Source organism: Varroa destructor, unplaced genomic scaffold (genome assembly GCF_002443255.2).
Source record: "Varroa destructor unplaced genomic scaffold, Vdes_3.0 BEIS01000002.1, whole genome shotgun sequence".
NCBI lineage: Eukaryota > Metazoa > Arthropoda > Arachnida > Mesostigmata > Varroidae > Varroa > Varroa destructor.
In genome coordinates this window covers 13,330,397-13,356,801 of record NW_019211455.1, presented here as the reverse complement: position 1 = coordinate 13,356,801, position 26,405 = coordinate 13,330,397, and the positions used below count along the sequence as shown (strand labels likewise).

Genomic DNA, 26,405 nt, shown 5'->3' with positions numbered 1-26,405 from the left:
TATTTAGAACTATTTCTAATCACATTGAACGAGCAATCCTACAACACTTTTACAGCGCGTTAGCCTTTCCTACAGATCTTTCTCTCCTTAGCCTACAGATCTTTGATGCTCAACGAGTGAATCGTTAGACGCGCCGGAATCTGCTGATCTATCTACTGTAAATCATGATCACCTTGGCTCTGTTTTATAGCGTAGATAATGGCTAGACTCAGGCATTACATGAGCTTCAAAATCATTTACAGTCGCTAGAACGGGGCATATTTTGAAAACTGCGTATTTTACTTAAAGCAGCTAAGAAATCATTCACGCAACGAAATAGTAAAGACAAATAACAATGCTTAAAGTACATTATTACCTCATCTATTGCATTCAACGCGTTAGAAAAATAATAAAATATTTGTAAAAACTAACCTAGTGTTCTCATAACGCTTCAGAATATAATTCCTGTGCTCGTCGAATCAACCGAACATCCTCCCGTATTCGACCCCGTGGTTAGGTAAGTAAGCCCGTTTTACTTAGCTTGCAGATAGGTTAGTGGGCAGCACGTTTGTCGGCTTCTGGGAATAAAAAAATTTTTAGTTTTCTAAACTGCAGATTCAATTAATAGATATTTCTTTTATCAACTAACCGTACATCCACTATTTCTGTACTGATATAGCTACATATTTTTCTATTACAAGTCTTATTCGTGTCTCATTATATCTGGCTTTATCATTATTATTATTATCTCCAGTTGACGTAAGCTATACACGTAACCACCCCTACAGGTATTACATGTAGAGGTAAACGAGGCTCTCCTTAATGTTCGCTGACAGCCTAGAAAAGCAATCTTGAATAAACTTACTTCGTGATGGGGTACGTAATGCCACCCTTGTCTTAAATCGCATTGGGTAATACTAGTCTATCTCAATAGGTTTCCAATGACGTTATACGACAAGTGGATTTTCCAAACTACGTTGAAGGGAAATCTTTAATAGAGCTGCAAGAATAAACTGTCTGTCAGAAATTTTCGTTGTCATTCCCTGCCTGACATTTCCATTTACCTGATAGCGTCGGTTATCGGTTGCGTAACTCGAAATGGCGCAGAGCTGTCTACGACCTTTTTGTCAGGAGAGACAAAATTAGGTAGGTTAAGGTATCTATGACTTGAGTTGCTGTTGGTTGCTCGAATTAATCCGCCTCTACGCGAAGAACATTAGCGACACACCTGAAACCGTACGCAGCCTCTAAACCATATATATATATATATATATATATATATATATATATATATATATATATAACCGTGGGAGTGTTGTCAGAGGAGCCAGCCAGCCAAAAATGGGCTTCTACGTGTAACCTGTAAAGGGTGCGTAATAGATTAGATCACTAAGTAGGGATCCACAAGTCACAAATATGACATAGAAACCTGTCAGGTATCAGAAGCTGACTTGGCCCAGGCTGTGCTGTCGCGTGAAACTATCTTCGCAACACGTTGTTCCTGACATGTATAGAGTACTGTATATCTTTCTGATTAGTAAATCTATTTTTTCTTATGTAGATGCAGAGCTTAGATTGGATGCCTAGCATACTATATTAGTCGCTAGCGAATCGTGATGAGCTAAATGTCACACAGATAGGATGTTAGAAGGCCTTGTAAAGCGCTGACTTGCTCGCACATTTCCAATGACATGAACAAAGTATGTAACCAGATATATATACCGGATATAGATATACAACTCTCATACATAATATTATATAGTTATACATAAAATTCAGGTTGCAGCAATATTCCGGATCGAACATTTTGTTCAGATGGTGTAACTAATCGGTCTGAAACGAGAGTGGGTGGTCGCGTCTACGCCTCGCCGAATCATTATCTGAGCGTGGGAGACTATTGTTTCGTGTCTCAGAAACGTTTATAATTGATTGAGGCGCTCATTTCCTGGATTTGACACGAGGATAAGAATTTCATTGTTATCGCTATGGATGATACCAGTAGAAGCTTTGTTTGTTTATATACATCAGCTGTGAGGCAGTTTGTGGTTGCTATGGAGACGTTGACTGTCGCTTCTTCTTACGGCATATTATACAATCGATTATTGCTCTACAATACCTTCGTTTATTTTTGTTTTCTCTTGGAGAAATGCTTGTCTTTTTTTAAATATGTCTGCGTATGTTCCTTCTTAAACAGGTCATCAAGCCTATTCTATCCGAGTGCTAGTAGCTTTCTTGTCATTTGGAAGGGACAGCGATCTTTTCATCGATTTATTTTATATAAGGTGTCTAGTAAAGACAAGCGCCTTTACTAGAGACCTTATATAAAATTGCAAGTATTACGTGACTTAAATTTATCCTACCGATATCGTCTTTACTATATCAGAATCCATGTTCAATACTAAAGCTACCTTTGTAGCGCTTAAACAGAAGTACAAAGTAGCACCTAAATAAATAGTGTTTTTAGTTGACTAAAACCGTAACTTCGTAGAAAGCATACTTAATACTGTTTTTACATAGGAGCCACAGTATTAATTCATTATTTGCTTATATAGTCTTTGCATTTAGGCAATAAATTAATGCGATTGAGCATGTGCACACCCTGTTATGAGCCATCTATGTTAGCAATCGATTGATAACATTTTCAGGCCAATGGCCACAAACTTTTGGCCTACACAAAGCAACCTATACTAAACTATATAATACACTTTCGCAATAGCTAATGCTAATTTTGACATAATAAGCTTACGGTAGGTACGAACTCAAGCAAGGTTCATTACTGCTAAACTGTTAGGTAATGGGAGAAGTATGTTGAATTCTGATATACCGTCTAAAAGCGTTTTTTTTTGCTGCTGTATCAGCGCTGTGACTATATCGTGTCGTAACCTCATCAAAATAGATGCTCCAGGGGGCAAAACTACATTTTCGAAGCTTGCTATGTTATGCATTTCGTTGAAGCGGCTTATTTGTTTTGGATGCAGCAACGACGTTATCGATAACAAAAAAAAACTGCTCAAGACTGGTTTTCCTGGTTTGAAAACGGCATCCGGAACTTCCGTTCTGGCCGACTGTTTGAATTTGGTGACGAGCGTCAGAATGCATTTCTGAAGGGACACGCCGACCAAACAATTCGAGAATCGGCGGATAGGATAAGCTACAGACAGACACACGACCGTCTAAAGTCCCTTTGACTTACACAGAGACTGAGCGCTGAGATGCCCTATGAACTTTCAGAAGGGGCTTATGGCAACAAGGGCCGCACGCAACACGTTGACATTTCTCTCGGTATTGAGCGTGAGGCAGATTTTTGCACAGAATTATCGTCAACGATGAGTAGTAATGTCTGTATGTTAACATGAACTAGAGATCGGATTGGGTGGCCCTAGAAGGGAAGCCAGGACCCAGGGTCCAACCAGGTCTCTATCCAGAAAAAGCTATGTTTCCCATTTGGTGGGATTACGAGATCCTGATTCGTTCAGAATTGCTTCTTACAAATGAAGCAATAGATCGATATGTTTATTTGGAAACGCTAGATTACTTAGAGGACACATCGTGATAACTGTTTTCCTGGACTCCGAATGGATGATTCAGTTGAACTTTTTATATTTTACGGATCTTGCGCCGACAGAACCTTTTCCGTTCACTTCGTAGTATTTATAACGCGGATCGATAAATCAAAATGTAGTTGTTAAAGTTCCGTTACAGTAAAAACTGGCATACGTTATTTAACGGAAGAATGGACGAAAGCATGTTACGAAAATAAAAAATGTGCAGAACGGCGCGGAAGCTTTTTTCAACATTACACATCGTCGAGTCCAGAAAAGTTACCTCAAATTGTACCACGCAGTACTAATCCAGAAAGCATACATGGCATATATAGCACCACAGTTACGATGCTACCTATGAGAGTTTAGATTTCTTTCTCTTACGGATGCTATCATTAACTCAGACGTTCTAAAACCGTCTATCGGCAAACCTTTATCCGTGTATATCTTTAGTCCATGCTTAATAAGTACTTCATAATAATTAAGAAATATGAGGTTTAATTATACTATGAAAGAGTCATGCATTGGTAGCGTGTGCAAATTAAATATTCAATACATTATGAATCGCTAATAAAACAACCCATAAACATGGCATTATATGTGTTTTTCTGACTATTCTAATACAATAAAAGATCTATTCTAGCCTCAGGAAAGGGTCGCAGAGATTTGTTTTATTCCGGCAGGGTAAAGTTTTATGGTATTCTTCTGCTTGAGCAGACTGAAATTTCACAGTGCTAAAATTCAAAGTAACTTTACAAAGTCATTGTCAAACTCTACAAGTAAAAAGAATCTACCCTTTGGACCAAAGAATCTACCCCATGGACATAGCTGCTCCATTTCTTAGACCGACCACAGACTGGCCACAGATCATTGAAGAAGTTTTGGGAAAGTCGTCTATTGCCGGCTCAACACTGAATGGCAGTTCAGCGTGTTAATTTCAGAACTTTTTTTTGCTCTACAGAGAAGACTATTTGTACAACATTTGCCTGCTACAGAGTTTCCATGACGCGCTTCCTACCAATAGAAGCCCTTGGCTTGTTATGCCAGGTTGTGCGTACATCGGAAACTAATTTTTACTAACGATACATATCGATCCCAACAGCGTTCGTCGTGTTACCTCTCTACGGCTGCGCTTTCATTATATGCATTGCATGATTAATACGACCTCTAGGCTAAAAAATTCAGTAAACTTATGGCCGGTCGTAAGGGCAGAAGAAGTCGGCTGGAGACGTATGTCTCTCAGCTCTTCTGTCGTCCTGGGCAATGTCACTCCTTTGCAACATTCATTGTAGCGTACACCCTCGAATTAATTTTTCGTCTATAGAGTCACCGTTCTATTTTTCATGCTCTTTTCATTAACTATGAATTTTTTAACGGTTTACTAACACGTTTCATATTACTGAAGAACTGCAGAAAATTGTTATGTTAATACACATATAGCATGTAGCGTAGTCATACAAATACGTGCAGTGTTTTTTTTTTTTTTTTCTATAGTATTAAATTTCGCTTAATCTAGCAGGAATAATGTAAATAGCGGAAAAACTACTGCAGAATGAGGCTTTTTTCATTTTTCCCCTTCTGTATGCAGATTCTGCAGGCATGCTTAGTAAACACACAGGATTAAGTCCATGTGTTTCACATGTATATATATGTATATATATAGTTCAAGGTTATATAGCTAGTGTTGATCCGGAAAGCAGGAACACATATATTAAGGTATTTCTGCTCTAAACCAATTTTTATTTAGAGTTTAGCATTTTCCACATAGACCCAATATGTGATTTTCTTGATTTATGGCAGAGTACGTTTTTTAAACGAAATATAGAAAGCGGTATCTGAAAACGGCCAAGCCAATAGCAGTATCTGACACGAAGTACGACCCTTTAGCGAGAATATTATATACTATAAAATACCCACATGTAATAATAGCATGAAATTTCTATAAAAACGCGTTTGTTTTTTTTTTAAGAATGTGTCTTAAAGAACTTCTTCGTCATCTTTTTTAACGTAGCGAAGTTTTATTCACTGAAAAAGGTGCCACATACATTCATGCATAATACAGATCCATATCTTTTTATATAGTGGCTCTTCATGGACAGATGATTGAATTTTCCGTATCTTTTGGTCTAATATCCACTGTCGAAGACGCTATATGCATATAAAATCTATTTTGCACCGATGCCGCATTCTTCACTGTGTAAGCCGAGATAATAATTGAAGATAAATGATTTTTAATTTGCGCGCATCTTGCCCCAACTTCACGGTTAACTACCGCAGGCCTTAGGACCACGAGAGAATGAGTTTTAATAAATTCCGCATTGTAAGACTATGTTTGGGAACATTTCAGTTGTGCTTACTACTATTGGCTCAGATTGCTTTTATTTTGGTGATCAGCTTGTATTAGCTTTTCTGATCTTGTTCTTCTTTGTTTCTCCAAGTCGGAAATCTATTGACCCCCTATAGATAGGGACCTTCCTTTGAAAAGCATTGGGTTGTTTGGCTTAAAACATTGTCGATTACAGCAGTTACTGGTTCCTGTTGATGTGCTCAGCATGAAACGTATTGGCAAAACTTACTACTTGTGACGTATCTACATACGATGAGCGAGCTGAAGCTTCCTTTTTCCTCGACCTTTGTTTTCTTTCGGCCAGACTTGTCTTAATAACGAGGTCAATGCGAGGAGACAAATGGACCTAAACAAAGTTAATCTGAAGTTTGATATTGTTTCCTTGTTAACGATAACTACATTAAGGACAATATAAAAGCAGCGATAAAAGCGCTAGCTCTGCTTGAAGGTCCTGATGTCCACTATAGCAAAATGCAAAGCAATCACCAAGTGAAATGCTTGCTCGTTTCGCAATAAAACTTTATCCATCCAGGTTTTTTCCTATATTTCCCTATTGTGGATGTATCACATTTAAATCGTTTGTCTCAGTACAAAGTTAATATGAAGCAGTTATACACAGGCAGAAAAACACACGTCAACATTGAAGCGAGTACTTACTAATGGGCGAGCCATTAAAAATACAAGCTGCTATGAAATTATCACTAGAAAACAGTGGGCTTTTTCGTTTTTACATTTGGAAAAATATGAGAGGCACGTGTATCCTAGGCGTGCCTCTTCCAAACTGCGAGTTTGTCTTTGAACTTTAAACTCACTCCTGCCCATCTATCTCTGCACAGCTTCCTTGAATAAAAGTCACTTCGGAAAGAAAGCTAATCGAGTCTTACCTTGGTCCCAGCAGAATTAAGTGATATTAAATGATATTGTGTATTATAAAATAGACATTGTACAATTACGTACGTATTCCCCGTACACTTCTACAATATCGGGGTGTGTGTTCATAGGAGGCACAACTCAGGGCGGCTATCCGCCAGTTTCATTGATATGAATCCCCCATCGGTAAACCTTGCACTGACTACATAGCGTGTCTGTCTGCCTAGAACGCGCCCTCTTTAAAACTAGTCTTTCAAATGGCAGTGAACACGAATGCTATGTAACCCTAAGTAGCGAAAGTCAGCTATTCGATGTAAGAGATTACTCCAGATTTGTTAGTTCAATTCTCAACATGATGCGCCGTGACGCCACGCGTGTGCCGAAGAACTTTACCGAGGTTTGTGTATTTAACGATGAGGTTTGCTGTGGCGGAACTCGATGTGATCACCGTGTAAACGGGCTATCGGTAATAAACACATATTTGTTTAGCAGAATGCGTTGTTCTATAGCCAAATTGCTCTATACCTGTTGACAATCTGTGCTGCATCCATGCAAAAAACACGGTATCTACAGAGACATGCAAGTACGACTTGTTATCCAAACAAGAGACAAACACGGCGCTTGTAGTCCCCAAATCAGCAATATCCTTCTTCGCGTTACCGATGGCTTCACGAGATTGAATGGTGTAACCTTAAAAATCACTGATTTTCCATCGGCGCTTAAGGCCGCTCCTACGGAGAACCAAAGTAAACGCTCGGCTTCAAGGCGCGATTAAAAATCAGGGGGCGCGTAACTGTTACGTAGTTACACAGTAAGCACAAGTCTGTTATTACTAATGTGAACATGTCGTGCTTTTGTAGATGTTTTTTTTAAAAACTGTATAAACGTTTGAAGTGGCATCTTCGAGATTGTTGCAAAAATCACACCAGATGATCCGAACGACGCGCTCGGCATAAGCGATATATTTATTTCGACACACGCTATGTTCTTCATTACTATTAAATATAATCCACTGTTCGTATTGTATATAGAAATAATCCTATCTCTGCAGATTGGAGTGTTAGACTATACATCGCTTACGCTTTAAATGTTTGTATTCAATCCATGGCGCCAGTCTTGTTGTTATATGGTAAATAATATTATGTTACCATTACTAGTTCAATCAGTATTGTTGATTTTTAAACTTAATAAATAAATAAAAATTTAATAAAGCTTACGTAACGCTTAATTTGAATGAAGTGAGCAACGCCATATAGCATGTACAAGTGGAAATCCACTGTGTCATATTATATCCTACATAAACATTTTCATCTCTTTTTTTTTGTAAGCTTTATGAGAGCGTGTAGTATCTACCGTAAACCTGATACATGAAACGGGATTTTAGTTGATACGAAGCTTTTATTGAACATCTGCGTTGGTAGCGTAGTAAACGAATCAATGACAAATCACTCAGAGCAGGTTTTTTTTTCTGGAAATACTTATGCTAGAAAGGCTTGGTAATGTACGTGTTTCCTAATTTCATCGTGTTTGACGAATTGGTACCTGGCGTGACTGCTGCGCAGAGTCGGACTGCTTAAGTTGCAAAAATCTCTCCGGTAAATTTCGGAATACTCCGATTGAATGGAGCAGGTCCAAAGGCAATTGCTCTCTATGGACACCGCCTTGATGTTTTGTCCTAACGAAACCGAATGTGGTCCCAACTGTGGTTAAATTATGCGACAAAATGCGTATTGTTATCGTTTCCATTATAGAGAACGATGATTAAGCGAACACGTTGAGACAAGCGCCATGCTCTTTCACACTTCCGTAATGTCTGTGTCGAGTGTATGCAGGTCTTCATCAGCAGAAAAAAGAGGCTGGCGCACCTACACGGGCTTAGGTCATTCCTCTGGACAGCGTGTCTTCATTAAAATTCTACGAGCTCCGTTATGTATTTTTCTTGTGTTTTTTTCTACTTTTGAAGTTTCTCCAACTTGTTTAGGTTCTATAACTTTTTGATCATTTCAAGCTGTCAGAACCGGTACAGGGCATATATGTACAAGTATATATATATATATATATATATATATATGCCCTATACCGGTATAAGAAATATTCTTCATTTATGAGCACGAGAGCTTTGGAATTGACCGATCTATTTGCCACAGCCAGACCTGAAAGGTCGTGGCCAAAAAAAGATAAATAAAATCAACAAAATTGGATTTCATTGAAATGTATGTAGTTTTTTATTATTGTGAAGAGCAGCTATATGATTAAATTACGGTTTACATTGCCGTGTGGCTAAACTATCAATTCTTAGATTAGATAACTCAATTTCAAGTAAGTGGGTGTATAAAGGAGTATAATTGTCCTGTTTATAAACGCGGCACTTTATGAAAATCTAAGTCTAAAAGCTTTACACAGGGCGCTGTTCTTGAATTTGACAGCTTTTCATGTGTAATCTCAGGTTATTTAAGTTACCAGTAATGTGATTGTCGTTCAGGGGGCGGTACAACATGTACTATTTGATAAACCGCCTATTGAGGGCCTATTGAGTATAATCTTTCAAGTCAGTAAAGGATTGAAAGTCTGTGTTAAACGAGGATGAAGAGTGTGTCGAGTTTAACTGAAAATAGCAGCTATAGCTATGGCCTTAAAAACGCGCACTGCCAGTCTTTGAGGGTTAGCTGCCCAGACAATTCTATTACGCTGATAATTTAAAAAAGACGCCAAAGAAGTTATCCCCCTTAGAGTACAGTCAGAGTCAGATGTCAACATAAACGTTTGCGCGAGATTCAGAACAATATAGAAATTACATAATGCGGGAAACACTTGCCAGCTAGAAGTTCTGCAATTCAATGGTGTGTGGACCCATTGCCAAGTACTCGAATGGAGCTTTTCTGAAAAACCCTACGCAACGCGTTGCATTGTGGAGAAGCAAATCGTTAAAACAACGTTTGACAACGTCTAGCACTGCGCCCTTTCGCACCATTAGAGAAATGGTCACAGAAGACAATTTCGGGCTACTTTTAAAGTAAGACCTTTAAGCCATAACATCGAATCAGAGGTATGCAGGCTTATAAAGGCCCATTACAATACCATGCGATTAAAGAAGGAATTTTTAAATTCGCTGCTGTGGCAAAAGGTATCCAAGCGCAAAGACAGCGCCCACCGCTTTTCGCGTCCTAGAATTCAAAAGCCTGCTACATTGCGACCGATAGCACGAACATTGGCAACAAACGCATGGATCAAATATCGATGGGCGCTAGACTTTATCTGGTCGTATCCTGAAACTGATAAGCAGATTTATAGTGGTTTTGCTCTCTTTCGTATTTTTACATCGTCTTAGCTTACATTTCTACACTTGTATTCAATAAATTCATTCCATAACAGCTACAGATTGCTGAACAGCAACGAGAGTCACTTGAGCTTCTAAAATCGATTAATTAATATTGCTCTTATTCGATTTCAACCTTTAAATAACTTTAGCTTTAAGTACGGCATGTCTTTCAGCAATTGTTTAGGCAGCTGACATTCAGGTCTGGCATTATCCTATCACGGTAACGGTCATGATCCACTTATACATGTTTCCACCGAATTCCGCTAGCATATACAGCATTAAAGCATAGTCCGATAACACGACATTCAATACGTTTTTACAAAAACACATCAGCATTCACAGCATGTAATGAGAGGGGACAGTGTGATTTGGGTCTCTAATGCGCATCTTTTCAAGCAGACAATCAAACGTCTGCCCAGTCACGTTTTTTTTTTTTGTTATTACTCAGATAGCTAAAGTCCGACTAGACAACCAGTTAGCCGGTTATTTACCAAGAAGTCATCTCATACAAGTCAATCTTGGGGCTGTACATGCGTTTTGTGATTATCGTACCATCGATTTCGTTCCGGTCGCTACTTTGACCTTTTTGACGCGATTTGATCTTGACAAGGAATAATATATTTGGAGAGTGCTGCCCTCGTCGGTCCTATTGATTTTTATCAAGAAAATGCGCAGCGAAATAGAAGACGGTACCACGCAACGGCCTCCGCAAACGGCTTGCGGAGAACTTGCCTTATGAAAAGCGATTTAGTAATGAGCAGTTAGAATAAATTGAAGTTTTCTCCCATCGAATTGCTCAGTATGAAAGATCAATGAATTTATATTTTTCTGTAGAACTTCGTCTATTTCTGTCCAATTTCTTTAAAGTGCTCCGAATGGCAAAAAAAATGGAAGTTTGTTTCTTCATCGGAATGGGACATGAGATCCGCCATGAGCCCCGTAGACTTGCGTCGGACGCCTACTGCTCTAGACAATTCGACGATCTGATTTAGAAGCTTAATATACTTATTATATGCTACATTTGTAAAATAAGTATGTGAACCATATGTGCTCCATAATCCATTTAGAAAAGATCCCCCCCGTTGATGAAAATTTCCAGGTCTTGAGTTCCACATACGCTAAGCTATAGCCTAGATATTTATCTTTCCTTACTAAGGTATATTCATATAAATTTTTACGTAGGTTAAACAGGATTTTGTCAGATAACTGCATTTCTGTAACTGAACATTTATTTTTCCTGATCTATCGTAATTGCTCTACTCAGTAAACTATCATATAGTATATGAAAAAGTGCAGTGTAAATAAGTCGAGGAGCTCCCGCCCCAAGTGGTCGGTGTGCAATATTTGGGCAAAGAGTTCCTTCAAGGAAACGCATTGATGACGTCCACAGTTGCTTACGATTAATCAGCGACGCCTCCAGAGTAAGCGACGTTACAAACAAAGTACACAACAAAATGGAACGTTATCTCTGTCGTTTATAAAAAAAAAAAAAGAAACCCAAGAAGTCCTTTATTTAAGTAACTGAGTGCTCCGAGCAAGGTGTGTATGGAATATATAGTTAAATTCTTTACTTAACCAACTAATGAAGTGCGATGGCCTACCAACGCTGTCGATCTAGGTAAATTAGGTCCTCGACTCATATTGAATCGATTATAAAACAGTCATATATCTGAACCTCAACCTAGATTATAATAATAATAACAATCAGACGGTTTTGTCCACAGCCGCTGGCAGAGTCCATGTAGTACAGATCGTGCTACATCATGTCGTATAAACCGCATTAGAAACGCACTAGAAACCCTCGACGTAGTACTCTTTCGTTTTTAAACATGAAAATACGTGTCACAATGCTCTCTCGTCAGGCCAAGCCTACTTAGCAAATAGAATCAACATTTATTTTGCAATTATCAAATGAATCATCTCGTAGTAGAACCCTCAGTTAGAAATTGAAATCCTCCATTTTATTCTATGACGCTTACCTGGATCCTATTGAATCGTGCGAAAATGCTCAGTTCAATAGATCACCCAATGAATGGCGTTCAACAGAATTTTCAATACAGTTTTCAGACTTCACCAGTCAACATCGCCTGCTTTGTGCTTAGCTCATATTGTGGTTGTAGGTACATTCATTCTACCGTAGAAATGCGGAAACCCACAGAAGGTTGACTTGGTCCATTTACTTTCATCACTTGAAGGTCCCTCTTTGGCTCAGACCAAAATAAGGCCGACACAAAGTTACGTAAGGTCCAGAAAACACATAAGCTAGAAGGTGCTTTCAATTTGCTAGATATTTAACTCCCCACGGCTGGCTGCATCTTCTCATCATTTTGTAACGATGTTTTTCTATGACTCGATCACTTTCAACATTCTTTTTAACAATTTGCTTAAGTTCGTATAACAGATTGCCTAAATCGGTCGGTGTAAATATTGAATTATAGGGCTCTACTTGAAAAAACATATCAGAATAATAATAGCAACAGGAAGCTGGATACTATCCGTTCATCTTAACAAGGATTTACTTGCATCGTACATCTGATGTTCACAATTTAACTAATTAAGTTTATCCTTAAGAAACTGTGCCCTGTTGCTATCGTGGCTTTAAATATAGTGATTTAAAAAAAAAAAAAAAAAACGCAAATCCTTCCAGGTTTCGTTAGGGAGAGTTAGATGCAACACTTAATCTCGACTAATATACCCTTCTTTCTTTCTATTAGACTGTTAGTAAACGTAACGACTCCTCTCGAAAAGCTGGTAGACGCCGACCGATGCAGTCAGAGTAAAAATGGACGGAACTTACTAAAACGATTGGCTAAGACATCACTCGAAATTAAGAGGACTTTTCTTGACTACCGAACGACACAGGCGATCGTTACGGCGATTAAGGCCAAAGCAAAAAAGGTACACTTCTGCAACGATTTATATACTTTTCACTGGTTCTCCCTGTCTTGATAGATGTATTCAGCAATATACATTTTCAGTTTCATCATAGACTGCGAGACGCCGTAAAGCTCCTCCTACTACCGGCGTTCTCTATTTATTCTACGTATTACAATAAATTTCGTGCAACTTACATGTCTCTCCTTGAAAAGTGGGAAGGTTCGCACGTATTACAGTATAAACGTCAGCAGTAAGACCCAGCATGAAGTATAATCTTAAAGTAGTGGCTGATATTATATTTTGAAATCTTAGTTTAAGGGGTAATATCGTTAACCCATATAGCCTTTATATGTGTATTTTTTTAAACGCATCCCGTTATTCTAGGACCTGGAGGGTAGCGACCTTAGCGCTACGGAAGTGACCAGTTTGACTCTAAATCTCACCCTAATCAGAAACCTGCTCTACGTCCCGGACGCCTATCAATGCACCCAGTTCCGGGTAAATGAGGAAGCGTTCAAATCCTGGACTCACATAAAGAATAAATTGGCTTGGAATCTGTTCGTGCATGGCCTTGACGGGGTGCTTGTTATGATGATTAATAGTATTCATAAGGTAGGCTGGCACTGAGTGAACGCCATTCATTCACTCTAATAATCCGTCGTTTACGCATAATTGTATCAGGTGTATAAATGCAGTGTTGGTTGCGATGAGCAAAATGTTTCGATTTGATACTTTTACCACCTTTAACACGCCACCACCAATCCATACTATTACTATATAATAAATCAACCTTTAGGACCAGTGGGCATCAATCATCGTCCACATCCTCTCGCTATTGTTCAAAGATCAGAGCGTGATCTTACTTCAGAAACAATTAAGTGAATGCCAGTTTGCATTCGACCAGAGCACGTCCACGGAAAAGGACTCTCCGAAATCGAATTGGTCGTGTGGACACCACGCCTTAAATATATCATCAGGTAGTAACTTGGGTTAGTACCTATTTAATGCACAATGAAACAACACTTTTTTCACAGCAGGATACTACTTTTTAATAGCACCATTGATTGAGGCTAAATATGGGCCTGTGTGTACGTGGGCAGGCCTCTAGGTGTTCCTGCGTCCATACATAGTAACACATGAATAAGAACTGGTTGTAAAGAATTGTTCGATATGATATGAACTTTTGTATATCTAAATGGTAGTGGGATAAGGGTCTTAGGTAATCGGCACAAGTGCAGATCATTCTCGATCTATCTGAAGTCCATACAATTACATTATGTAATATACAGTAGCGCACATGTAGATTACAATGTCCGTCTGTCAGGGCAAAGGTATACTCAATTGTTTACCGAAAGCAAGCTCCACAAAAAGAAGGGCAAAGCACCTAGATAGCTGTTTGTGCCCCTATTTTTCTGTCCGTTAAATGTCTTCAAACAATAGTTCGGCAGAAATTCCTTGACCATTTTTAGCCGACCAATGACTCGGTCATGGTAACCGTTAAGTTATTTAATTATCTCGTATTTATTTTGCAGGTGGCTTCAGCTATATGTAGTCGATAACTAATATTCTGGGAATAGTAAATCATGTCATGTACTCATTAGTGTGAAACTGTGCCGCAGACACTCTATTTTTGGGAGAAATGCACATACAGACAACCTGTTCGGCCTTATTAAGAAAGATAGACGGCTTCAATGAAGTGCACTGAAAACACAAACACGAGATTGAACGATTTATAAATACATGCAGTTGTTTTTACAGTAACTCATTAACTTAACCCTTAGTATTATTATTGTGTAATTAATTACACTCCGACGTAATATCCTAATAAAATGTTAAAGACACCAACCGCACACTCACCGCTAACGGGCTTGTTATATTGTCGATTTTTAGAAGCAACGCCAGGCCAGCCTTTATTAGAGCTCCATATGACTAGGACAACTTTTCTTTGACAGTGACCAATACCTTTGGGCCTGCCCAGGCTCACTGCCTAGGCAATGCAGTTATAGGGTCAAAACGAGGCTTGTGCTAGGATGAAACTTTGTTTCGACATGAAACGATCATGTTACCCTCCTTCTTTTCTCGCATCTTATTAACTGTATGCGTAAGGATCCGTAAGGACCTGAAACAAGATTTAGGAAAAGGATACAACTTTCGTCCGTGCATTTCGAATCCCTTGTTACAGAAGCGTATGTGGTTGCGGATGACGTTCGACTGATGGCAGTCGGTAATACGAAGAGGAGCGGAGCTCAGAACTTCGGTCAGGGGCTAACTCCAGTCGAAGTGGAACAGGCCAAAAACAGTCGGGAACGAAAATCAGATAGTGCTGCGAGTAGAGAAAATGGCTCATCAACTTCATCTGGGATATTATCAGCAGGAAACCAAGATGACTCCGAATTCTTCCGAAACGATTTTAAGTAAACATAGCTCGTTTAGGTTTCAATATAAGGAAGACTAAATGATCCACTGACATTGCTTGAATATGATGCGTGACGTTCAATGCAGCTTCATAAATGATTTGGTGCCTAACAAATTAGATAACTGGAATAATGAATATAAGCGGCGCTACAAATTTATCCAACTCTTGAAATTTAAGTATGAGCGCAAAGCTTTTAATAATCTTACACTGGACACTCATACTATTGTTAGAGTCACCTTTATATGGTATCAACATTTATTTATTAGCAGTTTTTGCCAATCAAGCAATTCCTGCACGCGGTATGTCCATATGCATGTGCCATATCTACAGGCTGTGTCATAGGAAAAACAATTTGTTTTAGTTCATATCATTTCTTACAGTCACGCCAGTAATATCTGTTGTAGCAATGAGATCCGATTCTGCTCACTACACAGTGTTCCTTATTGCTACATTATGTCAGCATGTAAAAATATCGTAACTTACATATCTATCATCTTAGAGGTTATATCGCTAAATTGCCGATCAATATCTCAGATCGTACAACTCATTAAGTCTCGATTCCAGTGGCTCAAATCGATCTTTATCCGAATCGGCCAAAGCGTCACCTAACGGTGAAAATGAATTGCTTCAAAAGCCTGAGGTCACTCAGGTCATGGCTAGTTCGTATCCTTCTTCCCGGAAAGATACGAATCGTGGCACAATGGTAAAACAAAGCTCACCCAATTCATCATCTGAGAGCGCAATGTCATACTCATCTAATGAGCAATCTTCCTCGTCTGGTTCAGACGATGGTGAGTAATTAACAGTATGCAAATTTCGTACACTACTTATTTATTTCTGCCATCAATCATTCTTACATGGCAATCGGTTACAAATATAAGGTTTCACCATTACTACACTCACTGAAATCTTCTACGATTCCTTTCCGTACCAAAATGCGTTCCCCATCTCCCAGATGCTGGCGCGCACTCGAAGGAACACATTAAACACCCACACCATAAGGCCTCATCGAAGCACAGGGCCATGCATTCTGCTAATAGGCCCTCGAATTCAGATTCGTCCATGGAACAGAATGTGCACAGTCGCTCTCTTAAACAAAGAACCCATGTGTCCCGAAAGCAGACTGGTGCCACATTCATGGCAAGTGGACAATCTCATGCACACAAATTTCCTTGCACACCAAGCGTTTGCTTTGAAGCATCGCTCGCAGCTGTTCGAGGTGGAGGCCCAACTCGCAAACTATGGGAGCATCGCGGAGCGAGCAGCTTGACGTTGCGTGATTCAGCTTCAGACGCGCCTAGCGAAGAGGAAATAACCCACATGTTGGCCCTGTTCACGGTTACGTTCCTGCACAGTGCATTCTCTCCACTCGTCCTGTCGCTCAGGGTACTTATTAGCTTAGTTTGATCAATAATAATAATAGCAGTCATAATGAGCTCTTCACTTCATAATATTAAAGTAGTAGCTTATGTCTGAATATTTTTACCTTTTTCAGATATTCGTTTGCGCCCTATTAACGAAATAATCTTCTGTGTCGTTATTTAAACTTATTTACTTCGGCATTTTCGCATAATTTTATCTATCGCCTCATCGGGTCATTATGCAGAAAATGCATGATATAGACAAAAAAAAATGTTCTCCACAGACCAGGTGAAGCCTTTATGAGGAAAGGCCCTGCCTTTTAGAAACGACATAATCTTGTTGACTAGCTTGTTTTGTTGTATATTTGTGGTAATATTGCGAGCTAGCATAGGGGGTTTGGACCTGATTAGCATATGAACGACAAAAATAATCGTTCTATAGTTAAATTTAAGAATGACGATTCAGGTAAATAAGGACGAACCTTCGTTAGGGTGTCTTCAGATAGGTGAAGTTTTGCTGTTTGAATCTGCGATTATGCTTGCCTTATTCTAGCAAATACGTACGTAGCAAAATAGATACAATCTAGTTAGCGCTCAGGTGAGGCTTCAGATCATCAATAGCTAAGGCAGATGATATAATAAGAACAGCTTTTACACCCAGTCCTACAGCCAAGCACAGTAAATCTTAATCGATATTGTTTGTATATCTCTGTTTAACTAACACGTGCGCGTAGCAAGTATACCTGAGCTGTAAGGACGATGCAGGTTACGTCTTCCATATGAGTTGGCTTATTGCCTACTTTATGCGGCTTGCCGCAGCTATGGAACTACAGATACAACATACTCGGGCCGTTCTCTCCGTCGATCTCATTGGTTTATTGGTGTTCGAAGCGACGAATTCGCTTCAAAGTATCAACATCGAAGAGTCAGGTGTTAAACAGTGGTCACTTCGGCGCAAGTAAGTTTCGTTCATTAACAGAAAAAGTAATTATTATATTCATTGACTTTTTGTCAAAAGTTCTTAAAACATGTGCCAGCGAGGTTTGCCGCGTAAAACGCTAGTAGCGACGTGAATCGGGCGTTTAGCTGCGATCTCAAACGCAGTAGGGTATAGCGCGGAGAAGAGTAACCCCCCTAACGTAGCGACCTTTCTGGCAGCATTAAACAGACGAACATCGTTGTTTAAATTAAGCAATTACATTATCCGACCTTTTTTGCCTCGTCAGGAACGAATACTCGCTCTGCAACATAGTAGTAATAATAATAAGAAGAAGAAGAAGAAGATTTAAAACGGTTTTGAAGGACTTCTTCTTCTCTAGGCTCTTCGACACGTCAAGTGACCCGTTTCTGTGGGTCCATATAGCTACTAATATACAGCCAATATATCGTTTAGTTAAAAGCGGTTGTCCCAATTTTACGTTGTACTGTAGGTGCGCTCTTTTAGGAGGATCGCCATTTTTTTCATGCAGAACAGCCTCTACTTTTGACAAATTTCGGCAATTCACTAAGTCGACCAGTCACCCAAAAATATGTTTTCCTTTCGTTTAGCCATTATTATATTAAAACGTTTACACTTTTACGTGCCCACTTACAGTTATCAATATCTGGTGAAAGCTCTTCGTGAGCTCATGATCTCCGCTGTGCATTTTTGCTATAACAACGACATTCTGCATATAGTAGGTGAGTTCCAGGTCAGGATGAATTCGGTCGTTTTGGGCCTCGAAGGTCGAGGGAAAACTGCGTTTGTAATAAAGTACTGCATTACTTTATATGATAAGCTTAGAAACGTTTTATTTACCTAATTGCGCATATTGTACAGTGTATATGCTGATGACAGGATTACACAACGCGAAGTTATGCTTGGCTTTGATAATACATTTTGGGTATGAGCCCGAATGTCCAACGCTCATGGATTCAGCCAGCGTTCAACTAACGAACTATCATAAAGCTATTCGGGAGCTAAACTCGGTTTTGCTATTATTATTAGTGCTGCAGACGCTTCCGTGTCTCCCGTACTATTATATATGGGCCATATGTTGGCTAAAGAGATAAGGGCATTGAAAAAATAGAAAGAAACTAATTGAATTTTTGGCAAGTATCCAATCCATAGCGGTCGATCTAGATAGTAGCTCTAAGTTAATCGTGTCCCATTCTGCTTTCTTGCCACGTAAATAATGCGCCAAGTTTTAATGAAGGTACTTAATTTCCGGTAAATTTATTATTAATTATGATTTTTCCAGTACCCCTCACGCAGATGGAATACCTTCGCCATGCTCTTGTTTATTTTATTCGAAAACCTGTTGAGCCCCAACTAGCGATCCTCTCGGATGCTATAGTTGCCAATCACAAACTGATGCTGCTTATGGAGTGGGTGAACAGGGGTCAAGGAGCAAAGCTGGACATACGACAACATTTTCAGCTGTAAGATTATCCCTATCTTACCACTCAGATCATCCTCGTGATGCTTTATCTAGTTTTTTTTATTGTTACTTTATGTAGTTTTTCATTGTTTAGGATCATTTATAGAATAAGGGTATATCCATATGATTAACTTTGAGGCACTGGTCAAAACATTGATGTTCTTACTTATTTTAGCTCATAGACTTCGTTCGTTGTCGGAATATCGTCCAGTTAAAATGGTTGAGGATACTGACATCTATGTATGTGAGATAGAAACAAATGCAGAATAAGTTTTCGATCAGCCTGTACTATCCGAGGACAGAATGTATATTTTGCAATATTTACAACTTGCGACATTTCCCACCTCATTCATTCATTCATTCATATAAATAAAAATCAAACTATATAGAAAAATCAATGCCTTTGTACGATGGGTAGCTGTTTACTTGAATAGCGTGACGAAATTTATCAACTTATATGTCTTTGCAGATTTTCAGCTCGAGACGTAATGGATAAGTACGGTGACCTACTAACGAATTTTCGAGATAATTGGTACGTTAAATTAGATTCAGTATAGTTTATAGGCTTATTCGTTATAATAAATTACTATTGCACTGTGGTTCTATTGACACAGGATCTGAATATAAATATTCCTTATGCGGTGTTAGAGTATTTTTAATTGGGTAAACCTACGCAACATGGTGTTCTACCAGTGTACACCATATGCAGCACGTAAGTTTGTGTTGAAATTGAAGGTCTTTAAACTGTCCATCTACTCGTGTTTATATGCAGCATAATAAACGGTAGGCAAAGAAATGTGGGTGTTCCAATAGGAGAAGGAGCGCATGCCGTAATCACTAATGGGGGCAAAGTCTTACCTAATTATATTCTATTCTCTAGGTATACTTATACAGAAAAGGTACCTTGCCTGTTATACCTCTAGTAAGATCTAACAATACATTTCTGATCATCTGAATGGACATTTAAAACCAGCGCGTACGTGAACCATTGTATCCTGACGATGATGGAGCACGTGGCTGTTGATCTTGGACATTTAGAGACAATTCTCACTCCAAAGATACTGTGCTGTTTCATCGAACTCCTTAATGAGCCGCACATACAACTATCAGAGGTAAGCGGCACCGGTTGTTAAGGTGCCGTATATCTCATACGAGACCCTATCTCCTTTGTCAGCCGCCTATAAATCGAAATTTCTCCTTATCGCTTCAGTAATTGCTAACGAAATGTCCTTAATCCTAAAAATATCTAAATTTTAACATAACAACATACCTAGCCTTTAGGTAAGAAAGAACATTTTTCAGTTTTTTGTATTAACGTCATTTTAATTCTCTTTATCAATTTTAATCCGCAGAGCTACCGCGACTTTATGAACGCAATGATCAATGGATATTTAAAGCTTAGTAGGAGCTCGCGTTCAACCGGAAAGTGTTCTGGTCAATTTCGGTCATCTCGGGAGCAGAACACCGTTGGTCTTGTAACAGAGGACTCTTTGAGGAATCTAACATCTCGGCACACTGGAATTCGGGTTCCGACAGTGGTTCCCCTCGTGGCCATCGCAACAGCATCAACGTTCCTCACAGATCAACAGCTGGTGTGGTCGGTCGCTTGCAACTCAAAGGTGAGACAAGGCAAATCTACGACCATGACGTTCAATGTCGTCTGAGTAGGGTCGTGATCCGATTAGTCACATGGTTCATTATTTCCGACAAAAAGGTAACCGTTACGAGCGTGATGAAATTCTTGAGAAGCTTGTACATTTGCGGATGGGGTGCGCGGATGCGTACGTTTCTGAAGAAGCCGCAGCGGAATATTCGTGGATGTCGCAGAGCGCCGATAAACACGACCAGCCCATAGATATGGAGAACGGCAGCGCCCCAGCGGGGAGCAGCTCATTGTCAGACAGCCAGGCATAGGATAGTCTAGGCCAGAAAGAGAGTGATGTTGCACTAATACTCAGTCGACTTCGTCACGAAGGATTGGATGCGCAAATTCTATGGCTACAAAAGCAACTGCTTGAAGATACACTCATGTAAAATTTAGTATTTTTTGTGGGTTTGGTTTTTACTGTGAACAAGAATATTCAAAAAAGGTATAAAAATGGGTATCAGAGATTTTTTAGCGTGTAACTTTTCTGGAGAGCAGGTCAAAGTGGACGCCTTTCGCAATTTTTGGCACTTGAAGTGCATCTGGACGCATTTATAACGCTGAACGACGGTTCTTTGAATTTCGCCTTTTTAGTGAACTAATTTATATATATATATATATATATATATATATATATATATATATATATATATATGCTACTATTTAAGCTTCAAGGTGTGCTTGCTGAGACGTTCATAATGATCGATCGATAAAGTTGTTTCATTTTAACTCTTTCTTACCAGTTTATCACTATAAACGTTTGGCAATGCCTCCTGTTTGGGAGCCCATCTCGCTATACAGCTTCCTGCTGGAACGCAACATGTCTATCATCGACATCACGGTGCGGCGGTTCAGCGTGCCGACTTCCTCGAGCTAACCATCCTTCTCAGTCTTCAAGTTTGTCCACACCCTCAGCGATAGCGAATCACCATACCCCGGGAACTATCTGTGAAACAACTCGTTGAGAACGAAAGCACAAAATCGTCTTCCTCAACGGGTCTGTAATACCTAACCTTGCCACCCTTTCGTATTATTTCTACACACGGAATAGGTAGCAAAGTCCCAACTAATATCGATAGCCCCAGATTTCATAGAAGGTCTATTCAGTCCATTGTTGTTACGTTCTCTAACGTATTTCGAAATCGCTGCGCTTACAAGTCGACTTTCTGCATCTCTACATCGTTTCGATACGGTACTGACAGCTTTTCTGGCTGACTCTGATGGCGCGAATGTCTGCCTGATTCGTTAACGTGTGATTAACTATTATTTATACTAGATGCCTCCTAAGTGAAGCCGCAAATAAATGTTTTCTAATACGTAAAAGACGCTGAAGTTTCTTCTTCTTCTTCTTCTTCTTCTTCGCTGCATATTTGAGTGCCTCTTCCGTTTTGATTAATGAAAATTTACTTCCGAATGGCTTATATTGTATTAGGAAAATTTGGAGTAATTGCATTCAAGTTGCAACATACTAATAGACTTCATTTAAGAAACACCTCGCGTTTATAAACGTTGAAATGGCAACATATTCAGCCGGGTAGAATCAAACTACTTCAGAATAATTCTCAAGAGAGTAACAGATTTTCTTTTTTCACATCAATTTTTTTATGTTTGTTGAGCTAGACTTAAGCCATATGGTAGCGTCTAACGTATGCTTAAGTCAAATGTACCTGTTATTGACTTCTGTTGTGATCGGCCAAAGTTGGCCGTAGACCTATTTCATATCGGTTAGGGCCATCGTTTAAGAGACCTACGTATAACCGGATGAATAAAACTATGCCACTGATAACAAGTGTGTTGGTTTTCCTGTGTTGCTTGTGTGTATATCATTGTTTTTGTCTGTACCTCTCTTCCAGTGAGGCGATCCATCACCGTGAATGATTTGGTGGGATCTTCTGTGACAATTCGTCACTCCGACTAAGCTATCGTAGGTAATTTCACAGTGTACCGAAAAAGCGAAAAATTCTTGCTTCGTCTACTGAAGACGATTACTGCATCCTTGAAATTGCGTCGACGGGAAGAATTGCCTCGAAGTCGTATACGCCATCGCCGCATCTTAGTGTATGAGGAACGCGAAACCCGATCAGCTGGTACATCTTCAAATATATAACACTAATAGTAAGCATAACAAATTTAGTAAGTAATTTAGACGACACATTGGAGCCTTTGAGGAGGCAAAACAGTCAACTCTTGAACAGAGGAGCTTCATTGTACTATGATGTTATATTAAAATCAGAACAAAATTAATATTTCACGTCTGGACAAAACACAGGAGGGGGTTTACGGTTGAGGAAAAGCTGGTTGACAATCTGCAAAATAAATATTAATCATTACACTATCTATGAGACCAGCGGCTACACAATATAGCCTTCTTACTTCTAGTTAAAATGAAGAACCACTGCTTTCTGATATCTAGACTTCGGAACGGGCTTCTCCGAAAAAAGAGAGATTCCAATCGTAATAGGTCAATCTGTACTACTACTACTGCTACTACTACTACTACTACTACTACTACTACTACTACTGCTACTACTACTACTACTACTACTACTACACAATAAAAGATGAAATGTTATTTGGTTAATTGATACCGTTCAGAAAACATGCTCAGTATAACAATGATTGAATGTATGTTCACTTCAAAGGTCCAGAAGAAAGAAATGCTACTATCTTATTGTTCATTGTGTCGATCGGGTACTTTATTGATGAAGTCAGAAACGTGTTAGCAAAGCAGGTCTAGCATTGTTGAACCTACCTAGCAAGATCCGAATCAAAACATTGATTAGGATAGCTACATTCAAGTAGAGAGATGATACAAAAATGCATACGTCACGAAGCAAATATATATATATTAGAAGTGCTGTGTTCCGATATCATATCAGAGGACTCTGATCGTTTTGACCTTTATGTCGAGAAAAATAACTAGTTTCGAATTAGGTGTTTTACCGCACGAACAAACCTAATCTAGTATGCGATCCCACCCAAGTGGTAATATGCCCAACACTTTTAATTTTTTTGCAACGGCTATTGACCGTATGTGATGCGTAAGAGGTACGAACATTTTAATATCCGAATTTTATAAAATGGTAATAGTTAACAACTCAGCTGCTGCTCTGTGATGCAAAACACTGTTTTACTTATATCACTGCTTGTACAATTCTTCTGTTTTCAAAAAAAAACGATAGTTAGTTTACGTACTAATCTCAGACGAGTACGTCGTTCATCCTACCCACATGCCTTACTTCTCGTACTGCAGCGATAACTCATCCACTGACCCCCTCCTTCAAAGTAATTCAAAACTGGCATACAAGGTCAGACCTCCTGCAATGAATCCATATGGGTTCATAAGATCCAACGGCCCCTCTTATGCGGCCGCATTCTTTCATGCGGTATTTACGGTTCGTCGAAGCTTCAAATGGGACAGTTTTGCGGGCGGACGCTTGTAGTATATCGCCGTCGCAGGTAATTAAAAAAAGTTCTCGCTTGTGATCAGGCCATTATTAGAGATCACCGTTCCTTAAGCGCTCACCTTTGAATATCTCTGGGTATGAGAGTTTTTGGACGGTTCTGCCCGGTACTAAAATTTTGAGTTTACGCTTGACTAGTGCATTCGAATAGGCTGGAAACAAGAAATAAGTTTTGCGAAAAGAAGTCAGAAAAGTTACGATGTAACTAACTTACGTAAGATTCTTACAAAGTCTCGTGGTTTTACAGCCGTATGCCTGTACTATTTGTTTCTCTAGTACATATAATTGTCCACAGTAAATTATAATCTATGATCATAATCATTCGCAATGGGGTACAGTCCGATTTCGTTCAAACAATGCGTTACGTTGGTAAAGTAAAAAACAACTGCATATGATACGAATGACGTATGGTACAACGGGTAAGAAGCTACGATGCCTTACTTTAAATTGATATGTATACATATTACATATACATAACCTGGGTTATACTCTAAACCCAATTAGTTGTTTTAACTTCTTTGTCAGATTAGATCGGTACCAACATGCTCAAAACGCAATGGCCTATATCACCTCCAGGGTGATCGTGTAATATAATTAAATGTAATGACTTTTATAGGACATAATTTGCTTTCCAAAGTGTAGCGGAATAAACTTCAGTTTAATAAGAAAAACAAGGTAGGTACTTTGCTTCTTTATTGTTCGGAAATGGATTCGAAGGTAAAGGTTCGATGAAATGCAAAGAAGTACTTAGCTGTCCCATATAATATCACCCTTTAAAGTCGTTGATCGGAAGACGAAATCCATAACAGCCAGACGTAAAAAAACTTTTATGTGCATCTCACAAAGTCTGAAAATTTAATAGAATCTGAATGATAGATCATCTCACTTTGGGGTATATAGCCTCACCTTCTCTTGCATAGAAAGTGAGTTTCATTAAAATTAGAAAAATATATATATATATAGTTCTTAAGAAATTGGGCTTGCGATATAGAGCAAAACGGCCAACCTATCAATATGGACAATATACGAGTTGTGGGATCATTACATAACCCTCTTACTGGTACAATTCATTGAAAAGCAAACCTGCCTTGGAAGAGCCTAGAAAATTTCATTTTGCATGCGCCTATTCAGGTAAATTGTCATGTAAAACTAGCGACGCTGCAACATGATTGGAGGATATAGTAATCGCAATGATAGCAAAAACATATGTAAACATGCATCTACAACCGCATAAAGACAGGGTCTTGGCAATAAGTAATAAAAAATATCATTTCGGTCGACGGCAATCTGTCCATAGACGAGAACCAATTCTAAATAGATCATCGCATCCCTGCCACTAGTAGCAGTTACTCTGAACCAATACGCAGGATGAACTTGGTTGTAGGATCGATGTGAGGTGCAATTTCCGAATGATCAGGCCTGAACTCTAGTGCCCTTTCACCTATACCCTTTTACGGCAAGCAAATGTTTAATTTCTAGTCGCAGTGGTAGGCGCTTGATGTTTGAAAATAAGCATAACTTAAATCGTACAAAACAATCGATGGACAACTTACAATGTTGTTTTATAGTATACGACATAAAGCGATACCTAAATTACTCGATTCCTGAATCAATAAAATTACGGATACGATAAAGTTCAGTTTAATTACCAGACAATTATCAAGAATAATATTGTCGTATATAGACATGTGTTTTTGCTTAAAAATCACAAGCAAACTATCTGTCTAAAATTTAATTGCCTATTTTTTTTCATATTATCATAATATTTTACGCAGATATTATGTGATTGTTTGAATGTAAACTATTTACTTCGCATTTAGTAACGTTAATTATCAAGTTAGTATCTCAAAGAACTTGATTTCATCGAGCCGTTCCTGAGGTTTCTCCTGTTTATAATTTGGCGCGTAAACGAAATTCTTGCTACCAAAAATAGAGCTATGTTATGAGAACCGATTACGGGTTGTTGCTTGAAAACTACATTCGTACCATAACCACTAATACCAATTAACCTATTAGTTACCGCTACGCATTTACTCATCAACTTGATAACTTACAACGTCTTACAGTGAAAAAATTTCAACTTACCTCTGAAAGAGTGCTTTCCTTAATTGTGTTCGATTTACGGGCGGAGGCTAGCCGTTATTGGATGCGAGAAACCTTCGACA

At 38.9% G+C, this 26,405-nt stretch overlaps 1 protein-coding gene and 1 long non-coding RNA gene across 2 annotated transcripts; one reads left to right on the top strand and one right to left on the bottom strand.

Moving 5' to 3' along the window:
• Nucleotides 1-255: 255 nt before the first annotated feature.
• On the top strand, nucleotides 256-22,768 carry tim (timeless). The gene is made up of 15 exons (XM_086980505.1): nucleotides 256-496; nucleotides 12,772-12,955; nucleotides 13,319-13,546; nucleotides 13,731-13,923; nucleotides 15,117-15,348; nucleotides 15,915-16,141; nucleotides 16,306-16,736; nucleotides 17,446-17,669; nucleotides 18,306-18,391; nucleotides 18,952-19,132; nucleotides 19,601-19,663; nucleotides 20,105-20,243; nucleotides 20,484-20,750; nucleotides 21,520-21,773; nucleotides 22,630-22,768. Exons 3-14 carry the CDS (start codon nucleotides 13,523-13,525, stop codon nucleotides 21,739-21,741), a joined length of 2,289 nt encoding a protein of 762 aa, XP_086836631.1. The 5' UTR covers nucleotides 256-496; nucleotides 12,772-12,955; nucleotides 13,319-13,522; the 3' UTR covers nucleotides 21,742-21,773; nucleotides 22,630-22,768.
• On the bottom strand, nucleotides 20,924-26,405 carry LOC147757400 (uncharacterized). The gene is made up of 4 exons (XR_015321486.1): nucleotides 26,326-26,405; nucleotides 22,619-25,087; nucleotides 21,517-21,722; nucleotides 20,924-21,051 (listed from the first exon to the last, which is right to left on the bottom strand). It is a non-coding gene; the product is annotated as an uncharacterized LOC147757400 (long non-coding RNA).

Coding starts and splice junctions, on each gene's coding strand:
- tim (XM_086980505.1), top strand. CDS start 13,523: ATGATGATTAATAGTATTCATAAG. Junction 13,924..15,116: donor ATCATCAGGTAGTAACTTGG/GTTAGTACCTAT, acceptor CCCTTGTTACAG/AAGCGTATGTGGTTGCGGAT. Junction 20,244..20,483: donor CGCACATACAACTATCAGAG/GTAAGCGGCACC, acceptor TTTAATCCGCAG/AGCTACCGCGACTTTATGAA.